Source organism: Mesoplodon densirostris, chromosome 11 (assembly GCF_025265405.1).
Source record: "Mesoplodon densirostris isolate mMesDen1 chromosome 11, mMesDen1 primary haplotype, whole genome shotgun sequence".
Taxonomy (NCBI): Eukaryota; Metazoa; Chordata; class Mammalia; order Artiodactyla; family Ziphiidae; genus Mesoplodon; species Mesoplodon densirostris.
In genome coordinates this window covers 72,595,610-72,614,468 of record NC_082671.1, presented here as the reverse complement: position 1 = coordinate 72,614,468, position 18,859 = coordinate 72,595,610, and the positions used below count along the sequence as shown (strand labels likewise).

The window sequence follows — 18,859 nt, the reverse complement described above, 5'->3', positions numbered from 1 at the left end:
GGAGACCCGAGGGGTGGGGGGTGGACAAGGCTCTCCCCTCCCCGACAAGGCCCCGCCGACACCCTGTACTCCCCAGGGATCCGGACTGGGTAGCTCACCCACTCCTGGACCGGGCTCTGGCAAAGGGGAGAGGGGTTGCTGCTTTGGGTGGGGAAGAGGAAGGAGTGGCTGGGGGGCAGGCTAGGGGGTGTCTGTGCCCGATTCCCTCTGTCTGGCTTTGAGGACTGGTCTGCCAAGCCATTGGCATCATTGCCTTTCTCCTCCGGCTGCCTTGCTCCCTCCTGACCCTCAGCCTCCCTTGGGCTCCTGGATCTTTCCCGGTCTCAGCACGGCCTTTTCTCCCTCCCTCAGGTCCTTCAGACTGACCCTCAAGCCCCTAGTCTCTGCTCTTCTTCCCGCCGTCCCTGACGTTTCATCACGGATTCATTCATTCAGCACGTGCTCTTCCTCTACCAGGAACGTCCCTCCTCACCTTCCCCAGCCTGGCAGCTTGTGCTCTGTGCTCAGCTCAGTCGGCACCTCCTCACCGGAGCCTTCCCGGTTCCCCTGAGGTGCTGACCCCCTGCTCCTGGCTCCCCCAGCGCCCCAGACTGACCTCAGTCACATCACCTGTCATTTTGCACTGAACACGCCCGTCCAGCTGTTCTCCCTGACCGCTGTAGGGCCTCCCTAAGGGCAGGGATTCTCTTCTCCCTCTTTGCCTCTCTAGCACCTGGCACAGGGCTGGACAAACAGTAGCTGCTCAGAGCGTGTCGTAGGATGGAGAATAGATGGGCGGGAAGAGGGCATCTAGAAGGCAGCTGGGGGGCAGATGGGATAAAGGGGCACTGGGCAAGGGATGGAGGCAGCTGGTGGGGGGGGGGTGAGCGGAGGCGAACAAAGGGGTGGGTACTACTTACAGCAGATTCCAAACAGCATATCATTTCATTCATAAATATTTCAGCGTGTCTCTTAAGGGTATGGAATAGGATTCCCATTTAGAAACCAACAAACAAGCCATGATCACAATACCATTACACACTTTAAAAAAAAAATGATACAGATGTGTTTTTTAAAGCCTGAAAACAGTAAAAACTAGACGGAAATCTCCTCAGAGGTTCACCATGGTTCCTTTGAGTGACGTTAGTAGGTGGCCGTTACACTGGAAAGATGACATTCCATGAATGTGGACTAAAAACAAAACGGCTGTGGGCACCTTGGCAAGGGTGCCAGTCATGGGAGAAGGATCTCGAAAGAGGGCCCCCATGGGAGCTCTGGGTAGAGCTGACGCACCGTGTCACTGCTTGCTTGATCACGGTCAGCTAACTCCCATTCTGTCCCTATCCCCCTGGTGGGTGAGCCCTGCCCTAGACCTGGTCATAGTCAAGGTGGGACTAGGGCTGCTATCGGCCTTGACCTTTAAGACAGTTCCTTACTATTTACAAACCATATTTGATTGAATCTAGAAAGAAAAATCTACCAACTGAGCTCTGACAGGTCATCGTTTGTAAGAAACATCCCAATATCAGAGAGGCTCAAGAGTGGACAAGGGGGGAATTCCCTGGCGGTCCAGTGGTTAGGACTCCACACTTTCACTGCCAGGGCCCCGGTTCGATCCCTGGTCAGGCAACTAAGATCATGCAAGCCATGTGGTGTGGCCAAAAAAAAAGAAGAGTAGACAAGGGAGCTTAGGGTCAGTGAAACATGAGGAATGTTCCCCGGGACGGGGTGGGGACGGGTGCTCAGCACTGAACTGGGGCGGCGAGGGGGTCTGAAGGCTCGGCCACTCCTTGGCAGACGTTGGCCGACCCTCTGCCCTCCTTCTCACCAGAGGGTAGGCCCCGGTGACACAGAGATGTCCCCGGAGCTCAGGGTCCAGCCGAGGCAGGCGGGGGCAGAGCAGAGGGAGAGCACACGGGTCCAGAGGCCCCCGGGCCCGGCTCTGCATCCCCGTACTCCACTGCCAGGTGTGGGCATCAGCTGTGCCCACACGTGGTGGGGGCTGTAGGGCAGTGACAAGAGGTCCGCGCCGCGTCCTGCACAGGCTGACACGCAGCGAAGGCCGGTCATTTGGTCGCTGTTGTCCACGGTGTTACTGCCGCAGTGCGGGATGAGGCCTGGCACGTTTGCCCTGTTGGAGGTGACACTGTGGGGCCGACACTGGGGTAGGGCCTTAAAAGCTGTCCCCATCGGCATGCCTGAATCTCAGCCCCTCCACTGTCTCAGCGCCTGCTCTTTTCCGTCAGGGCATTTTTGCCCTCTGTAATGTCACTCGTGGCCGCCCACCAGACTGTAGGCTTCCCAAGGGCGGGACCTGGTTGGTTTTGCTCTCTGATGGCTCCCGGGGCCTGCGTGACACATGCTGAGTATGTTCGAGAGGCACATAACCTAGTGGTTAAGGGTACAGATTTGGGAACCAGACCTCTTTGGGTTCAAACCTCTGCCCTGCAACGTACAAGCTGTGTGAACATGGGCAAGCCACTGGCCTCTCTGTGCCCCTCAGTGTACCCATCCTCTGCCTTAGGGGCTGTGGTGACGGCCGGCGGAGCTGCTGTGAAGTGCAGAGCCCCGTGTTTGGTGTGTGGTGACAGCCCAGCGAGTCAGTGTGGTGGGCCGGTGCGGGGTGGGCTCGTCATCACCTGTGAACCAGTGCCGGCCTGAAGGGGAGCCGGGCATCCCAGGCAGAAGCCCCAACGCCTGAAAGAACAAGGCCCTCAAAGGGAGGGAGAACAACACAGTGGATCAGGGCTGAGCTCAGCCCCGGCTGTCCCTCTCAGCCCCTGAAAAGGTCCGGTTTTTGACCCTCAGGCAGTGGGGGGCCATGGATGACACTTAGACAGAGAAAAACACTGGTTGGATTTATGTTGGAAGAGGAGAGTGTGGAGGTGACGGTCCAGGTCTGGGTGGGAGACAGTGCCTGAGCCAGGGCCGTGGCCGTGATGATGGAGGCATTGAGCAGCTGGAACCCTCAGCTAGAACCCCGGTGAGTGAACACGCAGGGTGGTGGGGAGAAGGCTCTAGGCTGTTGCCCTCAGGCTGACCTGGCAGGAGGTGGTCAGTGTGACTCGCATCCACAGTGCTGATGACGGGTCCCCTGATCGCCGCAGAAATGGCTTCCTGCAAAGCAGGGCTTCCCCCATGGCCGAGAGGGCAGGCTCGCCAGATACCCAGGGTGCCCCCGAGGATGCGCGGGCTGACACCAGGGCCCCAGAGCTGGAGAGTGTCTGGTGGCCACTCTTTGCTGCTCTCGGTCCAAGTCACAGTCATGGGACTTAGCAGCGACCTGTTGCTGCCCTTTAGCTGACACCATACGTACATTGTCTGACTGAGGAGTCCCAACACCTGTGAGGGAGGCAGTCAGTCTTCTTCGGGTTTCACAGATGAGGAAACTGAGACTCCGAGGCTCGGAACCTTGCCCGTGGTCTCCGAGTTCAGAGGTGGGGCCAGGCTCATCCCACTCCAAAGCTGTGCCACCGCCCAGCCCGGCTGTGCGGGCACCAGCCCCACGTGGAGAGGACAGAGCAGACACAAAGACATCCGGCGGACCCCATCCACCGCCCGCCAGCCCCCGACAACAGCAGGTGGTTTGCAGGGCCCAGCTTCCTCAGGAGCTGGGGACAAGGGCAGGGCCTCCGTAGGTTACTGCCAACAGCCCAGAGCTGGGCAGGTCAGCGGGCTGTCTTAGAACTGGTAACTATTGTCAGTGTTTTTATTCCCCCTTCTTAAAATAGCCAGCTGAGTTACTTTTGTGGTTAAAACCAAAAATAAAACACATATCCCCAGATTCCTGTGGGTTTAAAGTTCTGCCCTTAATGGAGCATGCCTGCCCCTTGGACATGTTTATTAAGGAAGTCTTAGACTTCTCCCCAGATCTGAGGGGAGGGGTCTGGGTACACCTCTCTTCTGGAATTGCTCAGATGGCTCTTGTCTCTCTTTTGCCTCTTCCTCCTCTTCCTCTCCACCCGCCCCCCTACCTATTTAGACTGACTGAAGCTCCCCCTTTCCCCCCACTCCCTCCAAAAAACTCCATCCTGTTAATAGCTCTGCCCACGACTGGCACTCAGGACTAAAGAACTTGGCACCTGTGCTCAGGTTAGCATCAGACTCGTGCTCCAGGGGTCCTGATGCATCCACCTTGGTTCCTTGGGATGGCTTGCCTCTTACTCATAAATGTCCCAGCTGCCCCCTGAGCAGCCCACTTGCCGTTCCAAAATGATCATAATCCCTTCTGAAACCCCGCCCTCTCTCCTGCAGGAGAAGGGAGGTGCCCATCGTTTTCAGCGGTCACTGGGAGAGGTCATAGGGGATCCAATGGAGGAACCACTGAGAGGGCTGCTAGTGGGGGAGGGGGCAGATGGCCTGAGTGGTCCAGGCGGAGCCTTCTGGAAAAGCAGAGCTCCCTGACTCCTGATGGGAGGCGGGGGCAGTGGCATCAGCAGCCATCCTCCCTTTCCACCATGTGTGACCTCTCTTGGCCTCAGGTTCCTCATTAGTTGGACAAGGACAATAGTGTACACCCTGTAGGTGTGAGGGTTGAATCACCTTCTTTACATAAACAGCTAACAGCTAACAAATGCTTGGTGTTACCTAGCATCTACCTTGGGAAGTTAAAATATTCCCGTTGTGGAAGGGCCCAGCTGGGGGCAAGGGAGCCTTTGAAGGGGCATGGGAGGGACACAGTCACTTTCAAGCTCCAGAAGGTTCACTCTGGGTCAGCATGGAGGATGCATGGGGGCAAGGAGGCAGGAGGAGCCGAGGCCGTGGCTGACGAGGGCAGGGCGGTGGCCCAGCTGGGGCAGTGGCCGAGGGCAGGGCGGGAAGGGAAGGCTGGGATGGAGAGAGCCTCAGGGGGTGGAACTGGCAGGACTCAGGGGCCCGTTAGAGGCGGTCGGGAGTCAGGTTGGCGAATCCCCCGGGCCAGGAGGTCACTGAGACGTGGCTTCCAAAGGAGGAGCAGTTCTGCATGGTTGATCAGCCACCATCCCCCAGACCCTCCAAAGTAGGGCCCAGCCCCCCGCTCTGGAGGCACTTGTCCAGCTCTCTTTGGTTCTTCTTATGTGGTTCAGTATGTGTGTGAGTCCCAGGGGTGGGAGTGTGGCCCAAAGAAGCCACACCCAGGACATAGTTGTGGGATGAGCCAGTCCATCTTTCACCCATTTAAAGGGCACCCTTTCTCATCCCCTGTCGCAGCCCTAACCCAGGAGCAAAGCAACCCACCCTGCTGCTGGGTCCATACCTGGATGCCTCAGCTGCCTGGCATGTGTCCTGGGCCACCCTGCCATCCATCCAGCCCGCAGGACCCAAGGGGGACCCAGGGTGGAACTGAAGTCAGGCCAATTTCAAAACCAAGATCATGGAAGCCATCGTTCTAGGGAGCTGACTGTGCCAGCCCAGCCCAGGCTCTGCCCACAGGATGGGGCTGCCTGCCCAGCTGGAAGAGGGCCCTGCCCAGTCACACAGAGTCTGCCCCCTATCCTGACGGGCCTGGCTCGGAGTGCGGCTTCTCTGGGCACCACAGGGCAGGGACCGTGTCCAGCTGTCCACACTGCATCCCCAGTGCCTAGAGCAGGCCTGCTACATCAGTAGCTGTGCGGCGGACGCGTGAGGGGTCTCACCCGAGAGCAGGGTGGTGAGAGAGCCTCCCTTGCACCATCGCGTGGAATAGAGCTCCGTGTGCCCGGCCCATTGGGGCTCCTGGGAGACAGCCCACAGAGCTATGCCCACGGGTGCACTGAGGCCGCGGGTGTGAGGGCTCTGAGCCTGGAGCCAGGCTCTGAAGCCAAAGACACAGCCGTGATGGGGGAACTTGGCTACTGCCCTAAACGCTGATCCAGCCGATGGTTAAAAACTCGTGCGTGGGCCTGACAGACCCACAGGAGTAACGTGCGGGGCAGGATCTTGCCTGAGACAAGCAGAGCATGGAGTTGTCTCTGCACACTCTGCTGGAACTTGGTCTTTTTCTTTTTTTTTTTTTTTTTAACATCTTTTTTGGAGTATACTTGCTTTACAGTGTTGTGTTAGTTTCTGCTGTATAACAAAGTGAATCAGCTATATGCATACGTATATCCCCATATCCCCTCCCTCTTGCGTCTCCCTCCCGCCCTCCCTATCCCACCCCTCTAGGTGGTCTACAAAGCACCGAGCTGATCTCCCTGTGCTCTGCGGCTGCTTCCCACAAGCCATTTATTTTACATTTGGTAGTGGATATATGTCCATGCCACTCTCTCACTCCATCCCAGCTTACCCTTCCCCCCTCCCCGTGTCCTCAAGTCCATTCTCTACGTCTGTGTCTTTATTCCTGTCCTGCCCCTAGGTTCATCAGAACCAATTTTTTTTTTTTAGATTCCATATATATGTGTTAGCATATGGTATTTGTTTTTCTCTTTCTGACTTACTTTACTCTGTATGACAGACTCTAGGTCCATCCACCTCACTACAAGATTTCAATTACCTTTCTTTTTATGGCTGAGTAATATTCCATTGTATATATGTGCCACATCTTCTTTATCCATTCATCTGTCGATGGGCACTTAGGATGCTTCCATGTCCTGGCTATTGTAAACAATGCTGCAGTGAACACTGTGGTACATGACTCTTTGAATTATGGTTTTCTCAGGGTATATGCCCAGTAGTGGGATTGTTTGGTCATATGGTAGTTCTATTTTTAGTTTTTTAAGGAACCTCCATACTGTTCTCCATAGTGGCTATATCAATTTACATTCCCTCCGACAGTGCAAGAGGGTTCCCTTTTCTCCGCACCCTCGCCAGCATTTATTGTTTGTAGATATTTTGATGATGACCATTCTGATTGGTGTGAGATGATACCTCATTGTAGTTTTGATTTGCATTTCTCTAATGATTAGTGATGTTGAGCATTCTTTCATGTGTATGTGGGCAATCTGTATATCTTCTTTGGAGAAATGTCTATTTAGGTCTTCTGCGCATTTTTGGGTTGGATTATTTGTTTTTTTGATATTGAGCTGCATGAGCTGCTTGTATGTTTTGGAGGTTAATCCTTTGTCAGTTGCTTCGTTTGCAAATATTTTCTCCCATTCTGAGGGTTGTCTTTTCGTCTTTTTTATGGTTTCCTTTGCTGTGCAAAAGCTTTTAAGTTTCATTAGGTCCCATTTGTTTATTTTTGTTTTTATTTCCATTCCTCTAGGTGGTGGGTCAAAAAGGATCTTGCTGTGATTTATGTCATAGAGTGTTTTTCCTATGTTTTCCTCTAAGAGTTTTATAGTGTCTGGCCTTCCATTTAGGTCTTTAATCCATTTTGAGTTTATTTCTGTGTATGGTGTTAGGAAGTGTTCTAATTTCATTCTTTTACTTGTAGCTGTCCAGTTTTCCCAGCACCACTTATTGAAGAGGCTGTCTCTTCTCCATTGTATATTCTTGCCTCCTTCATCAAAGATAAGGTGACCATATGTGCGTGGGTTTATCTCTGGGCTTTCTATCCTCTTCCATTGATCTATCTTTCTGTTTTTGTGCCAGTACCATACTGTCTTGATTACTGATTACTGCTTTGTATTATAGTCTTAAGTCCGGAGCCTGTTTCCTACAGCTCCATTTTTCTTTCTCAAGATTGTTTTGGCTATTCGGGGTCTTTTGTGTTTCCATACAAATTGTGCAATTTTTTATTCTAGTTCTGTGAAAAATGCCATTGGTAGTTTGATAGGGATTGCATTGAATCTGTAGATTGCTTTGGGTAGTAGAGTCATTTTCACAATGTTGATTCTTCCAATCCAAGAACATAGTATATCTCTCCATCTGTTTGTATCATCTTTAGTTTCTTTCATCAGTGTCTTATAGTTTTCTGCATACAGGTCCTTTGTCTCCTTAGGTAGGTTTATTCCTAGGTAGTTTATTCTTTTTGTTGCAATGGTAAATGGGAGTGTTTCCTTAATTTCTCTTTCAGATTTTTCATCATTAGTGTATAGGAATGCAAGAGATTTCTATGCATTAATTTTGTATCCTGCTACTCTACCGAATTCGTTGATTAGCTCTAGTAGTTTTCTGGTAGCATCTTTAGGATTCTCTATGTATAGTATTATGTCATCTGCAAACAGTGACCGTTTTACTTCTTCTTTTCCGATTTGGATACCTTTTATTTCTTTTTCTTCTCTGACTGCCGTGGCTAAAACTTCCAAAACTATGTTGAATAATAGTGGTGAGAGTGGGCAACCTTGTCTTGTTCCTGATCTTAGAGGAAATACTTTCAGTTTTTCACCATTGAGAACGATATTTATTGGCTGTGGATTTGTCATATATGGCCTTTATTATGTTGAGATAGGCTCCTTCTATGCCTACTTTCTGGAGAGTTTTTATCATAAATGGGTGTTGAATTTTGTCAAAAGCTTTTTCTGCATCTATTGAGATTATTGTATGGTTTTTCTCCTTCAATTTGTTAATATGGTTTATCACATTGATTGATTTGCATATATTGAAGAATCCTTGCATTCCTGGGATAAACCCCACTTGATCATGGTGTACGATCCTTTTAATGTGCTGTTGGATTCTGTTTGCTAGTATTTTGTTGAGGATTTTTGCATCTATGTTCATCAGAGATATTGGCCTGTAGTTTTCTTTCTTTGTGACATCCTTGTCTGGTTTTGGTATCAGGGTGATGGTGGCCTCGTAGAATGGTTTGGGAGTGTTCCTTCTCTGCTATATTTTGGAAGAGTTTGAGAAGGATAGGTGTTAGGTATTCTCTAAATGTTTGATAAAATTCGCCTGTGAAGCCATCTGGTCCTGGGCTTTTGTTTGTTGGAAGATTTTTAATCACAGTTGCAATTTCAGTGCTTGTGATTGGTCTATTTATATTTTCTATTTCTTCCTGGTTCAGTCTCGGAAGGTTGTGCTTTTCTAAGAATTTGTCCATTTCTTCCAGGTTGTCCATTTTATTGGCATAGAGTTGCTTGTAGTAATCTCTCATGATCCTTTGTATTTCTGCAGGGTCAGTTGTTACTTCTCCTTTTTCATTTCTAATTCTGTTGATGTGAGTCTTCTCCCTTTTTTTCTTGATGAGTTTGGCCAATGGTTGATCAATTTTGTTTATTTTCTCAAAGAACGGCTTTTAGTTTTATTGATCTTTGCTATTGTTTCCTTCATTTCTTTTTCATTTATTTCTGCTCTGATCTTTATGATTTCTTTCCTTCTGCTAACTTTGGGGGTTTTTTGTTCTTCTTTCTCTAATTGCTCTAGGTGTAAGGTTAGGTTATTTGAGTTGTTTCTTGTTTCTTGAGGTAGAATTGCAGTGCTATAAATGTCCTCTTAGAACTGATTTTGCTGCATCCCATAGGTTTTGGGTCGTCATGTTTTCATTGCCATCTGTTTCTAGGTATTTTTTTATTTCCTCTTTGATTTCTTCAGCAATCTATTGGTTACTTAGTAGCATATTGTTTAGCCTCCATGTGTTTGTATTTTTTACAATTTTTTTCCTGTAATTGATATCTAGTCTCATAGCGTTGTGGTCAGAAAAGGTACTTGATATGATTTCAATTTTTTAAATTTACCAAGGCTTGATTTGTGACCCAAGGTATGATCTATCCTGGAGAATGTTCCATGAGCACTTGAGAAGAAAGTGTATTTTTTGCATGGAAAGTCCTATAAATATCAGTTAAGTCCGTCTTATTTAATGTATCATTTAAAGCTTGTATTTCCTTATTTATTTTCATTTTGGATGATCTGTCCATTGGTGAAAGTGGGGTGTTAAAGTCCCCTACTATGAGTGTGTTACTATCAGCTTCCCCTTTTATGGCTGTTAGCATTTACCCTATGTATTGAGGTGCTCCTATGTTAGGTGCATAAATATTTACAATTGTTATATCTTCTTCTTGGATTGATCCCTTGATCATTATGTAGTGTCCTTCTTTGTCTCTTGTAATAGTCGTTATTTTAAAGTCTATTTTGTCTGATATGAGAATTGCTACTCCAGCTTTCTTTTGATTTCCATTTGCATGGAATATCTTTTTCCATCCCCTCACTTTCAGTCTGTAGGTGTCCCTAGGTCTGAAGTGGGTCTCTTGTAGACAGCATAGGTATGGGTCTTGTTTTTGTATCCGTTCAGCCAGTCTGTGTGTTTTGGTTGGAGCATTTAATCCATTTACATTTAAGGTAATTATCGATATGTATGTTCCTGTTACCATTTTCTTAATTGTTTGGGGTTTGTTTTTGTAGGTCTTTTCCTTCTCTTGTGTTTCCTGCCTAGAGAAGTTCCTTTAGCATTTGTTGTAGAGCTGGTTTGGTGGTGCTGAATTCTCTTAGCTTTTGCTTGTCTGTAAAGGTTTTAATTTCTCCGTTGAATCTGAATGAGATCCTTGCTGGGTAGAGTAATCTTGGTTGTAAGTTTTCCCTTTCATTGCTTTAAGTATGTCCTGCCACTCCCTTCTGGCTTGCAGAGTTTCTGCTGAAAGATCAGCTGTTAACCTTATGGGGATTCCCTTGTATGTTATTTGTTGTTTTTCCCTTGATGCTTTTAATATTTTTTTGTTTGTATTTAATTTTTGATAGTTTGATTAATATGTGTCTCAGCGTGTTTCTCTTTGGGTTTATCCTGTGTGGTACTCTCTGTGCTTCCTGGACTTGATTGACTATTTCCTTTCCCATGTTAGGGAAGTTTTTGACTATAATCTCTTCAAATATTTTCTCAGGCCCTTTCTTTTTCTCTTCTTCTTCTGGGACCCCTATAATTCAAATGTTGGTGCATTTAATGTTTGTCCCAGAGGTCTCTGAGACTGTCCTCAATTCTTTTCATTCTTTTTTCTTTATTCTGCTCCCTGGCAGTTATTTCCACCATTTTACCTTCCAGCTCACTTATCCGTTCTTCTGTCTCAGTTATTCTGTTATTGATTCCTTCTAGAGTATTTTTAATTTCAGTAATTGTGTCGTTCATCACTGTTTGTTTGCTCTTTAGTTCTTCTAGATCCTTGTTAAACGTTTCTTGTATTTTCTCCATTCTGTTTCCGAGATTTTGGATCATCTTATTATTGTGAATTCTTTTTCAGGTAGGTTGCATATTTCATCTTCATTTATTTGGTCTTGTAGGTTTTTACCTTGCTCCTTCATCTGTAAAAATTTTTTTGTCATTTCTTTTTTTTTGTTTTTGATGGGTGGTGCTGTATTCCTGTCTTACTGGTTGTTTGGCCTGAGACGTCCAGCACTGGAGTTTGCAGGCAGTTATATGTCTTGGTGCTGAGATGAGGGCCTCTGGGAGGCCTCACTCCAATTGATGTTCCCTGGGGTCTGAGGTTCTCTGTTAGTCCAGCAGTTTGGACTCGGAGCTCCCACCACAGGAGCTCGGGCCCAGCCTCCGGCCTGGGAACCAAGATCCCGCAAGCCAGTCGCTGGGGGTTCCTCCCGTCCTCTTCGGTGTCCGTGGTCCCCCACCAGTGCCTGGTAAGTGCCCTAGTTGTGAGGAGACACGGATTCTGCGTCCTCCTAGTACGCCATCTTGTGTCCAATTGGAACTCGTTTTAAAGTCAGGTCTGCATGAGGATGGAATCTAGAAGATGGAGAGGGCAGGGAAAGTGGGTGATGTGAACGCAAGGACAGCACTTCAGTTTTTATTTTTTGTTTTTTTTTTTTTTGGCTGCGTTGGGTCCTTGTTGCTGTGCGCGGGCTTTCTCTAGTTGCGGTGAGCAGGGACTACTCTTCGTTGCGGTGCACGGGCTTCTCATTGCGGTGGCTTCTCTTGTTGCAGAGAAACAAGGCGCCCGGGCTTCAGGGGTTGTGGCTTGTGAGCTGTGGAGTGCAGGCTCAATAGTTGTGGCGCACATGCTTAGTTGCTCTGCGGCATGTGGGATCTTCCCGGACCAGGGCTCGAACCCGTGTCCCCTGAATTGGCAGACAGGTTCTTAACCACTGCGCCACCAGGGAAGCCCCAGCACTTCGATTTTAAAGAACGTTTTTGAGCGTCCTATAGTATGTTCTGTTCCTGTGTTCACTGTTCACCCACCTGCTCTCACACTAGAGCACGTGAAAGGCAGCCGGGTCCCAGCACTGAGCAGATCTTACAGCAAAGGGCCACCGACTGTGGCCTCGACAGGCCTGGACAATCTCGTAGTGACTCCTGGCCTGGAGACCTCACCCCAAGAACCAGATAGACAGGATGGTTGCACAACATTGTGAATGTACTAAATGCCACTGAACTGTTCACTTTAAAATGGTTAATTTTATGTTGTGTGACTTTCACCTCAATTGAAAAAAAATAAAAAAGACCCATCACCCACTGAGTACCTGTTTTGCACCAAGTACCATGCATATGCCTGGTTTGCATCATCAGACACCCCGGGGCGCTTCTACCCATCTACAGACAAGTTAGCTTGTAGAGGAAGACCACGGCCAGGCCTTCTATTGGTAACAGAGTCGGGATTTAAAACCCTGTGTCCTTGGCTTTGGAGGTAAAGAATATCTCTGGGAGATTTGAGAGGAAACTAGGGGCCTCCAGGAAGAGGGAGCTGGGGGCAGGGGAGGCCGGTAGATTTACTCTCCATTCCATGCCTCTTTGGCGCTTTTTACGTTTTGAACCTTGTGAATGGTTTCCAAGTCAAAAGATAATAAAAGGGTCAATAGGGAACATTTATTTACAAATCTAAAACAAAACCCTGTCTCTATATTGTCATGTCAAAAACAAGCGCTCTGAGGCCAGGCCCCCTGAATCCCTGTCCCGCTCACCCATCTGGTAGACTCAGCCATGGCTTCCTCCCCAGCCTCGCGTGGCTACTATAACAATTAAGTGACGAAATGGGGCAATGAAGGTGACACCGTTTATATGGTGCCTGGCCCATCTCAGGTGCCCAGAAAGCATCCATTGTCCTCCCCACTCCCGCTGAGTATGTCCATCTGGGAACCCCACACACCTGTGTGACCTGTGGTTTCTTGTCCTCAGAGAAAGCTACAGATGGCTCCCTGCAGAGCGAGAACTGGGCACTCAACATGGAGATCTGCGACATCATCAATGAGACCGAGGAAGGGTGAGGACCCCCGGGAAGAGGCGGGACGCCGGCGGGGTGGCCACAACAACGCGTCTTAAACGTTTCAGAACCACGATCTAGTCTGACTTTCTCATCAAATGGATGAGAAGCCCAGAGATATCGGGTGTGCGGCCCACCCAGCAGCAGCAGTGCAGTCGACTGGCCCTTCCTAGGACGTCACCTGGACAGCATCTTCCTAGGACAAGGCCAGCTGGCGGCTCTTAGAATTAGGAGGAAGCCCGAAGCCCCATCTGCATGCCGTGGGCTACACTGTGCAGCAGGGACTCCTAGCTTCCCCAGTGAGCAAGAACAGACTCATTTCCTTAAGATCTGAGATCAGCAGGGAGGGTTGCGGGCACAGGGAGGGGAGTAAATGTGCAGTGGAACCGAGAGGCTGGTCAAAGTTAGCCTTGGCCGAGCATTTCTGGTGCTCCGGTCCCGGCATCCTGCTTGGGGTCAGGCAGCCCAGCCAGAGACGTGGTGTGGGACAAGCACCGTGGTCCTGGCTCCTTGGCTCTGACCGGCATCACTGACCAGCGGTGTGACCTTGGGCAAATCACTTTACCTCTCTGGGTCTTTGTCTCAGAGACAGAGCTCTTCGATCCTTCCAGCAATCTGCCCAAGGCCCTGAGGGGAGCAGAGAGGGGATGGATGCAGGGTCACTGTCCTTCTCAGGAGAAACCAGGGAAGGGTTGCGAGGGGTGTGATGACCACAGCCAGCAGGAAGCGCCAGATGAAGCCTCTGTTCCAGAAAAACAGGCTCAGCCGTTGGAGCAGGTCTCAGTTCTCTCCCCATTTTTCACTGGGATGGTCCATTTGCCCTACGAGGGTTCCTCTCACCACGTGGCGCTTTGTGTGTGGAGGGAGCACCCAGCTCAGAGCCTGAGGAGGCTGTGGGAGTCTGCAGCACATGGTCAAGGCCAATTAGGACTGCACGGGGGCTACCAGAACCTTCCAGCTCCCCAGCCGTGTGCCATGGGCTTGCCGAGGCGCTGGGAGGGGACACGCCCTCCTGCATCTGGACTCATAAGTGTCAGGGGTGAGAGTGGTGGGCAGGCGGCAGGGCCACCAAGAGAGAAGACTGAGGCAGAAAACCTCACGGAGCCTCTTCTTGAATGTCGGGGCTGAAAGTCACTGCTTTGTCCTTGGAGAAGCAAGTCCCCATCTCCCTTGTAAATGGCGGCAGAACTGGGGTCAGACTTGTTCAGGTGCTATTGATTTGAGCACCTCCTGGGTTCCAGGCTCTGCATGAGGCTCAGGGGACCCAGCAGTGAGCAAGGCAGACGTGACCCTTGACCTCACGGAGCTTGTCATCTAAGCTTTAGTCTCTTGTCCACTCCCGCCTTGGGTTGTGTGTGGCCTCCGTGCCACCCGCTTTGTGCTGTGCTCCTGGCAGAGTACTAGACACACGGTAGGCCCACAGTAGTGGCACACAGGCCAGAACTTCTGGGTCACTCTGTAAGGAGTGGAAACAAGTCCCTTTAGAGAGCTGACGTGGCCACAGGGGAGTGGCCAAGCCAGGAATAGAAGCCACCTTCCCCTGAGATGGAGCCCAGAGGGCGAGGGGCTGCCCCAGGGCATTGGGTTGAAAAGCACCCTCACACTTCAGGGGCCAGGTCCCACCCCATCAGGGGCCATGGCCCTTCACCCCTCGTGTCATCTCCGTTACAGCCACCCCCACGCAGGTCCCTTCCAGAAAGCCTTGCCTGCCGCCTTCACTCCTGTGGGGGGGCCCATGTCATGTCAGGGTTCCCGACTCTGTCGACTTGCCTTTGATGGATTTGGCACTGACAGTCTGACAGATGCCCAGCAGACAGCAGGACAGGCCCTCCCCTGCCTAAGAAGTGTTGCTTGAGCTCCTGTAGCATGCTGGGCTCTGGGGAGGCAAAGTGTCAGAGGAGGAAGCCACTCCTGGCCTCTAGGGGGCGTCCTCTCTAGCCGGGCAGTCCCGGGGTCCATGCACCCAGGAGATGGAGGACTGGGAAGGCGCCATGGGCGAAGCAGATTTTAGTTGGGCTTCTACCCGGTAGATGCGGAAGTTGGTGGGGCCACGAAGACTCCTAGGCCAGGACAGTCCAGGCAACGTGGGTTTCCCCTGTACAGGGCTGAGCGGCAAGGATGCAGGCGGCAGGCCTGGGGGCGTCAGTGGAGTTACCGATGGGGTGGGGAGAGCAGGCCGCCGCCGGCTCCCCTTCCCCACCGTGACCGCGCAGCCTCCCCAGCCCCTTCCTCCACGTCCCCCCAACGCTCAGCGGCCTCCTTACATCTCCTCCCCGCCCGCCCGCCCGCCCGGGCCCTGGTCCAGGCTCCTGCCTCCACGAACCGCGTGCCCTTCGCCCCGCAGCTGGCTGCATCCCATCCTTCACGCTCAGCTGTGGCGCCACCTCCTGGGCACCCACCCACCCACCCACCCTCACACACTCACACTCGCTCTTACCTCGAGACCTGCTTGCTTCCCTCCCTTAGGTGGGTCTCCCTGGAACATGTGATCCTTGAAGCAGGGCCGAGGGGTCTTATTCACCAGTGCGTCCCAGCACCCAGCCTGGTGTGGGCACATCTGGTGCATGATAAGGCCTGGGTGGAAACAGGGGTGGGTAGAGGAGCTGGCCAGGATGGGGCCCAAGACCTCTGTGCCTGCAGCTTATGGTGCTTAACCTTCACTACTGCATATAAAGCCCCAGGGGCACGGTGGGCATGCAGCTTCCCTGAGAGCTTGCTTCAGGGGGTCTAGGGTCGGGTCTGGGGTTCCGCATGTTTAACAAGCACTCACACCTCCCCACTAAGGGATTCTAGTGCAGGGTGTCCAGAGCCTGCACACTGAGAATCCCTGCCAAGCAGTCGTCATCTATTGAGGATTTTGGTGGGACAGGAAGATTCTGATGTGATTAGAACCTGGGCACACAAAACAGGGCGGGGCCGAGGGAGACGGGTACATAAGAGCCGTTCCGTCTTCCAGTGCCTCCTGATGTTAGGCGCGCAGCCTCCACTGTTGGATAAGGAGGTTCCATGCCTCAGCCCATCCTTCCTCTTGTCCTTCTGCCCAGCCCCAAAGATGCCTTCCGAGCAGTGAAGAAGAGAATCGTGGGGAATAAGAACTTCCACGAGGTGATGTTGGCTCTCACGGTGAGTGCCCCGTCCCTCCATCCACGGCGGGACCACAGTGCCCTGGGGGCCCAGCAGGACTCCCAGCCACCCTGGGGCTCCTCTTTCAAGGGCTGTGGGCAAAGCACTGTTCTGTCTACACCGCTGGCCAACGAGGAGTGGCAAGAGAGGCTATTTGGAAAAGTTCTCTCTAACCTACCGGTGCAGGGAGAAGACACACTGAGGCTCACATCCCTCAAGGGCCCGTCGTGGGACGCGTGGGCAGAGGACCTGCCGGTGACACAGAAGCTCGTGCACCCAGGCCTCTGGGGGGCAGTACCCAAGTTGGGTTCCAGTTGACACTTGGCCTAATTGGCCCTGAAAAATGAACATAAAGCAGATGCCAGAGGCTGAGGACAGTCCTTGCTCACAGCAGGGCGGGGCAGGCAGGAGTGGGCAGCCTGGCAGTCAGGGTGGGCTTGGCTGGGGAGTGGGGACGGGATTACTCTGTCTCCGCCTCCCCCATGGCAGCACTTACATCTGGATCCGTCTGCTCAACTGAAGATCAGAGGCAGCTCCTGCCCGGGAATAGAGAGACAGGAGCGGGGACAGGAGTGGGGACGGAAGTTGGGCACCTTTGTCCCAGGCCGCGAAGTCACCATTTGATTGAAAGTTCTCTGGTTTACACCTGGAGAGCCACCTCCCCTCTAGACTGTGCTCAGCTCAGAGACGGCCTCGGGACAGGGTTCTGTGGGCACCAGAGCCACTCAGCCAGGGGCCTTCAGCCAGCACTTGGCCCTCTGCCCACCCAAGTCCCGCTCCCCACCCCAGCCAACCAGCTGCCAAATCTGGTGTCATCCCCGCTCCTCCATGTCTGGGTCTCACTTCAGGGAGCTGCATCCTCTGCTGGGCCTCCCCACTGGGACATGGGTGGGGTGTGAGGGCGGGGACCCGGGTGCTCCCGCTCCTCTGCTGGGTGCTCACGGGCACCACACGGCCTCCAGGTCTTGGAAACCTGCGTCAAGAACTGCGGGCACCGCTTCCACGTGCTGGTGGCCAGCCAGGACTTCGTGGAGGGCGTGCTGGTGAGGACCATCCTGCCCAAGAACAACCCGCCCACCATCGTGCACGACAAGGTGCTCACCCTCATCCAGGTGAGCACGGGCGGCCGCGGGCAGGCCGGGAGGAAGGTGCCCCCGCCAGTGCTACTCTCTCGTCTGTTCTCTTGGGTCCGTCTTGCTCCTCTGCTGACGGGACCTCTGAGCCGGGGGTCGGGGGGAGCCTTGTTGGCTGAGGGCCTTGCTGTGGGGCGGGCTGTCCAGGTGATGCCGCCAAAGGACCAGAGAGTCCAGGAGGGAATTTCTGCTCCCTGGGGGCCAGCAGGCAGGCTCGCAGGGGAGCCGGTGAGCAGTGGTTACCGGCCGTGTCCCCTTGTCCCCTCTCAGTCCTGGGCTGACGCGTTCCGCAGCTCGCCCGACTTGACAGGTGTGGTCGCTGTCTACGAGGACCTGCGGAGGAAGGGCCTGGAGTTCCCCATGACCGACCTGGACATGCTGTCCCCCATCCACACGCCCCAGAGGGTGAGGAGTGGCGGGCAGGGGCGGCGGGAGTCACCCCCAGAGGGGGTGCTGCTTCCCGGTGGCCCTGACCTGCCGGCCTCACTGATTCAGCTTGTTGCCTTCTAGACCGTGTTCAACTCAGAGACACCGTCAGGACAGAATTCTTCTGTGGGCACTGATGCCAGTCATCAAGGAGACTCCGGTCAGCACACCACCCCGCTGCCCACCTTGGCCCTACTCCCCAGTGACACACCCATAACGCCAACCGCTGAGCAGGTAAACAAGCCTGGGCCGTAGCCACACAGGTCAGGACGTGGGCCTCCCCCTCCCCACAAGTCAGGGCGGGCCCCTGTCAGTGTGGAAATTACTCTGCCCAGTCCTCAGGGCAGCCCCACAGGGCATGTGTCATCCTTCCTGTTGGGAGATGAGACTCAGATCAGTTCACTTGCCCAGAGCCACATAGTTCAGCAGAGACAGAGCTGGGATTCAAGCGCAAATCTGACTCCAGGCAGGCTCTGTCCTGCACCTGGGCCCTTCTCCAAACTGTGCCCTCCGTGGAGCCCTGCGGGCAGCTCTAGGGAGAGGAAGCACCCAGCAAGCAGCCCTTCGGCCGCAGCAGCTCCACTTCCTTGCTGGGGTTTGCTCGGGGTCTCAACGTAAGATTTCATTTGGACAGAGGTTCTTGCTAAAAACGGTTCTAAAACATCTGTATAGAAAAAAATTTAAACCCTTGCCTTGCACCGTGATGCTTCCCACCAAGCCCCAAGAAGAAGGTTTGAGGCATAGTGTAAGATCCTGGAGGCCGGGCCTGGGCCTCGTTTTCTGGGGCCCCGTGAGTAGCTTTGCAGGACTGCCTTCCTCAGACCAGGCCGCCTGCCCCTCAGCCCCTCCCTCCTGCCAGTGAGGTCAGTGCCCTGCGCATTGGCCTCGAGCAGTTTGTGGCGGCCTTAGCTGCTGCCCTACAAGGAACGTCCACAGCCGTGACCAGCATTCCTTGGTGCGCGGTCATTTTAGTTGTGGATAGCAGAGTTGCTCGAGGCCTGCACACTGGGGGTGCCCACTTTTGAGGTGTTTTACAAACTTCTACGGTATCGTTTGGTCTTAACAAACAAATAAACTTAACAACAGCCTTTCATACCCAAACCTATTTAAAGAGAAACCTCTGTACTTATAGCAAGTTATGAAATCAACCCCCAGAGTTACAAATAACATTACTAGAAAAGTTTTCCTAACAGGCCCAATAATTAAAAGTGCATAAAAGTGGTAAAA

At 52.3% G+C, this 18,859-nt stretch overlaps 1 protein-coding gene across 1 annotated transcript in view; it reads left to right on the top strand.

Annotated features, from left to right (window-relative positions):
- Positions 1–18,859, top strand: part of TOM1 (target of myb1 membrane trafficking protein) — a 46,989-nt gene that overhangs the window by 10,871 nt on the left and 17,259 nt on the right. The window contains exons 2-6 of the mRNA XM_060112659.1: positions 12,866–12,950; positions 15,995–16,073; positions 17,036–17,185; positions 17,477–17,611; positions 17,717–17,866. Coding sequence (XP_059968642.1) covers positions 12,866–12,950; positions 15,995–16,073; positions 17,036–17,185; positions 17,477–17,611; positions 17,717–17,866 — 599 coding nt within the window. The remainder of the gene's footprint in view (positions 1–12,865; positions 12,951–15,994; positions 16,074–17,035; positions 17,186–17,476; positions 17,612–17,716; positions 17,867–18,859) is intronic.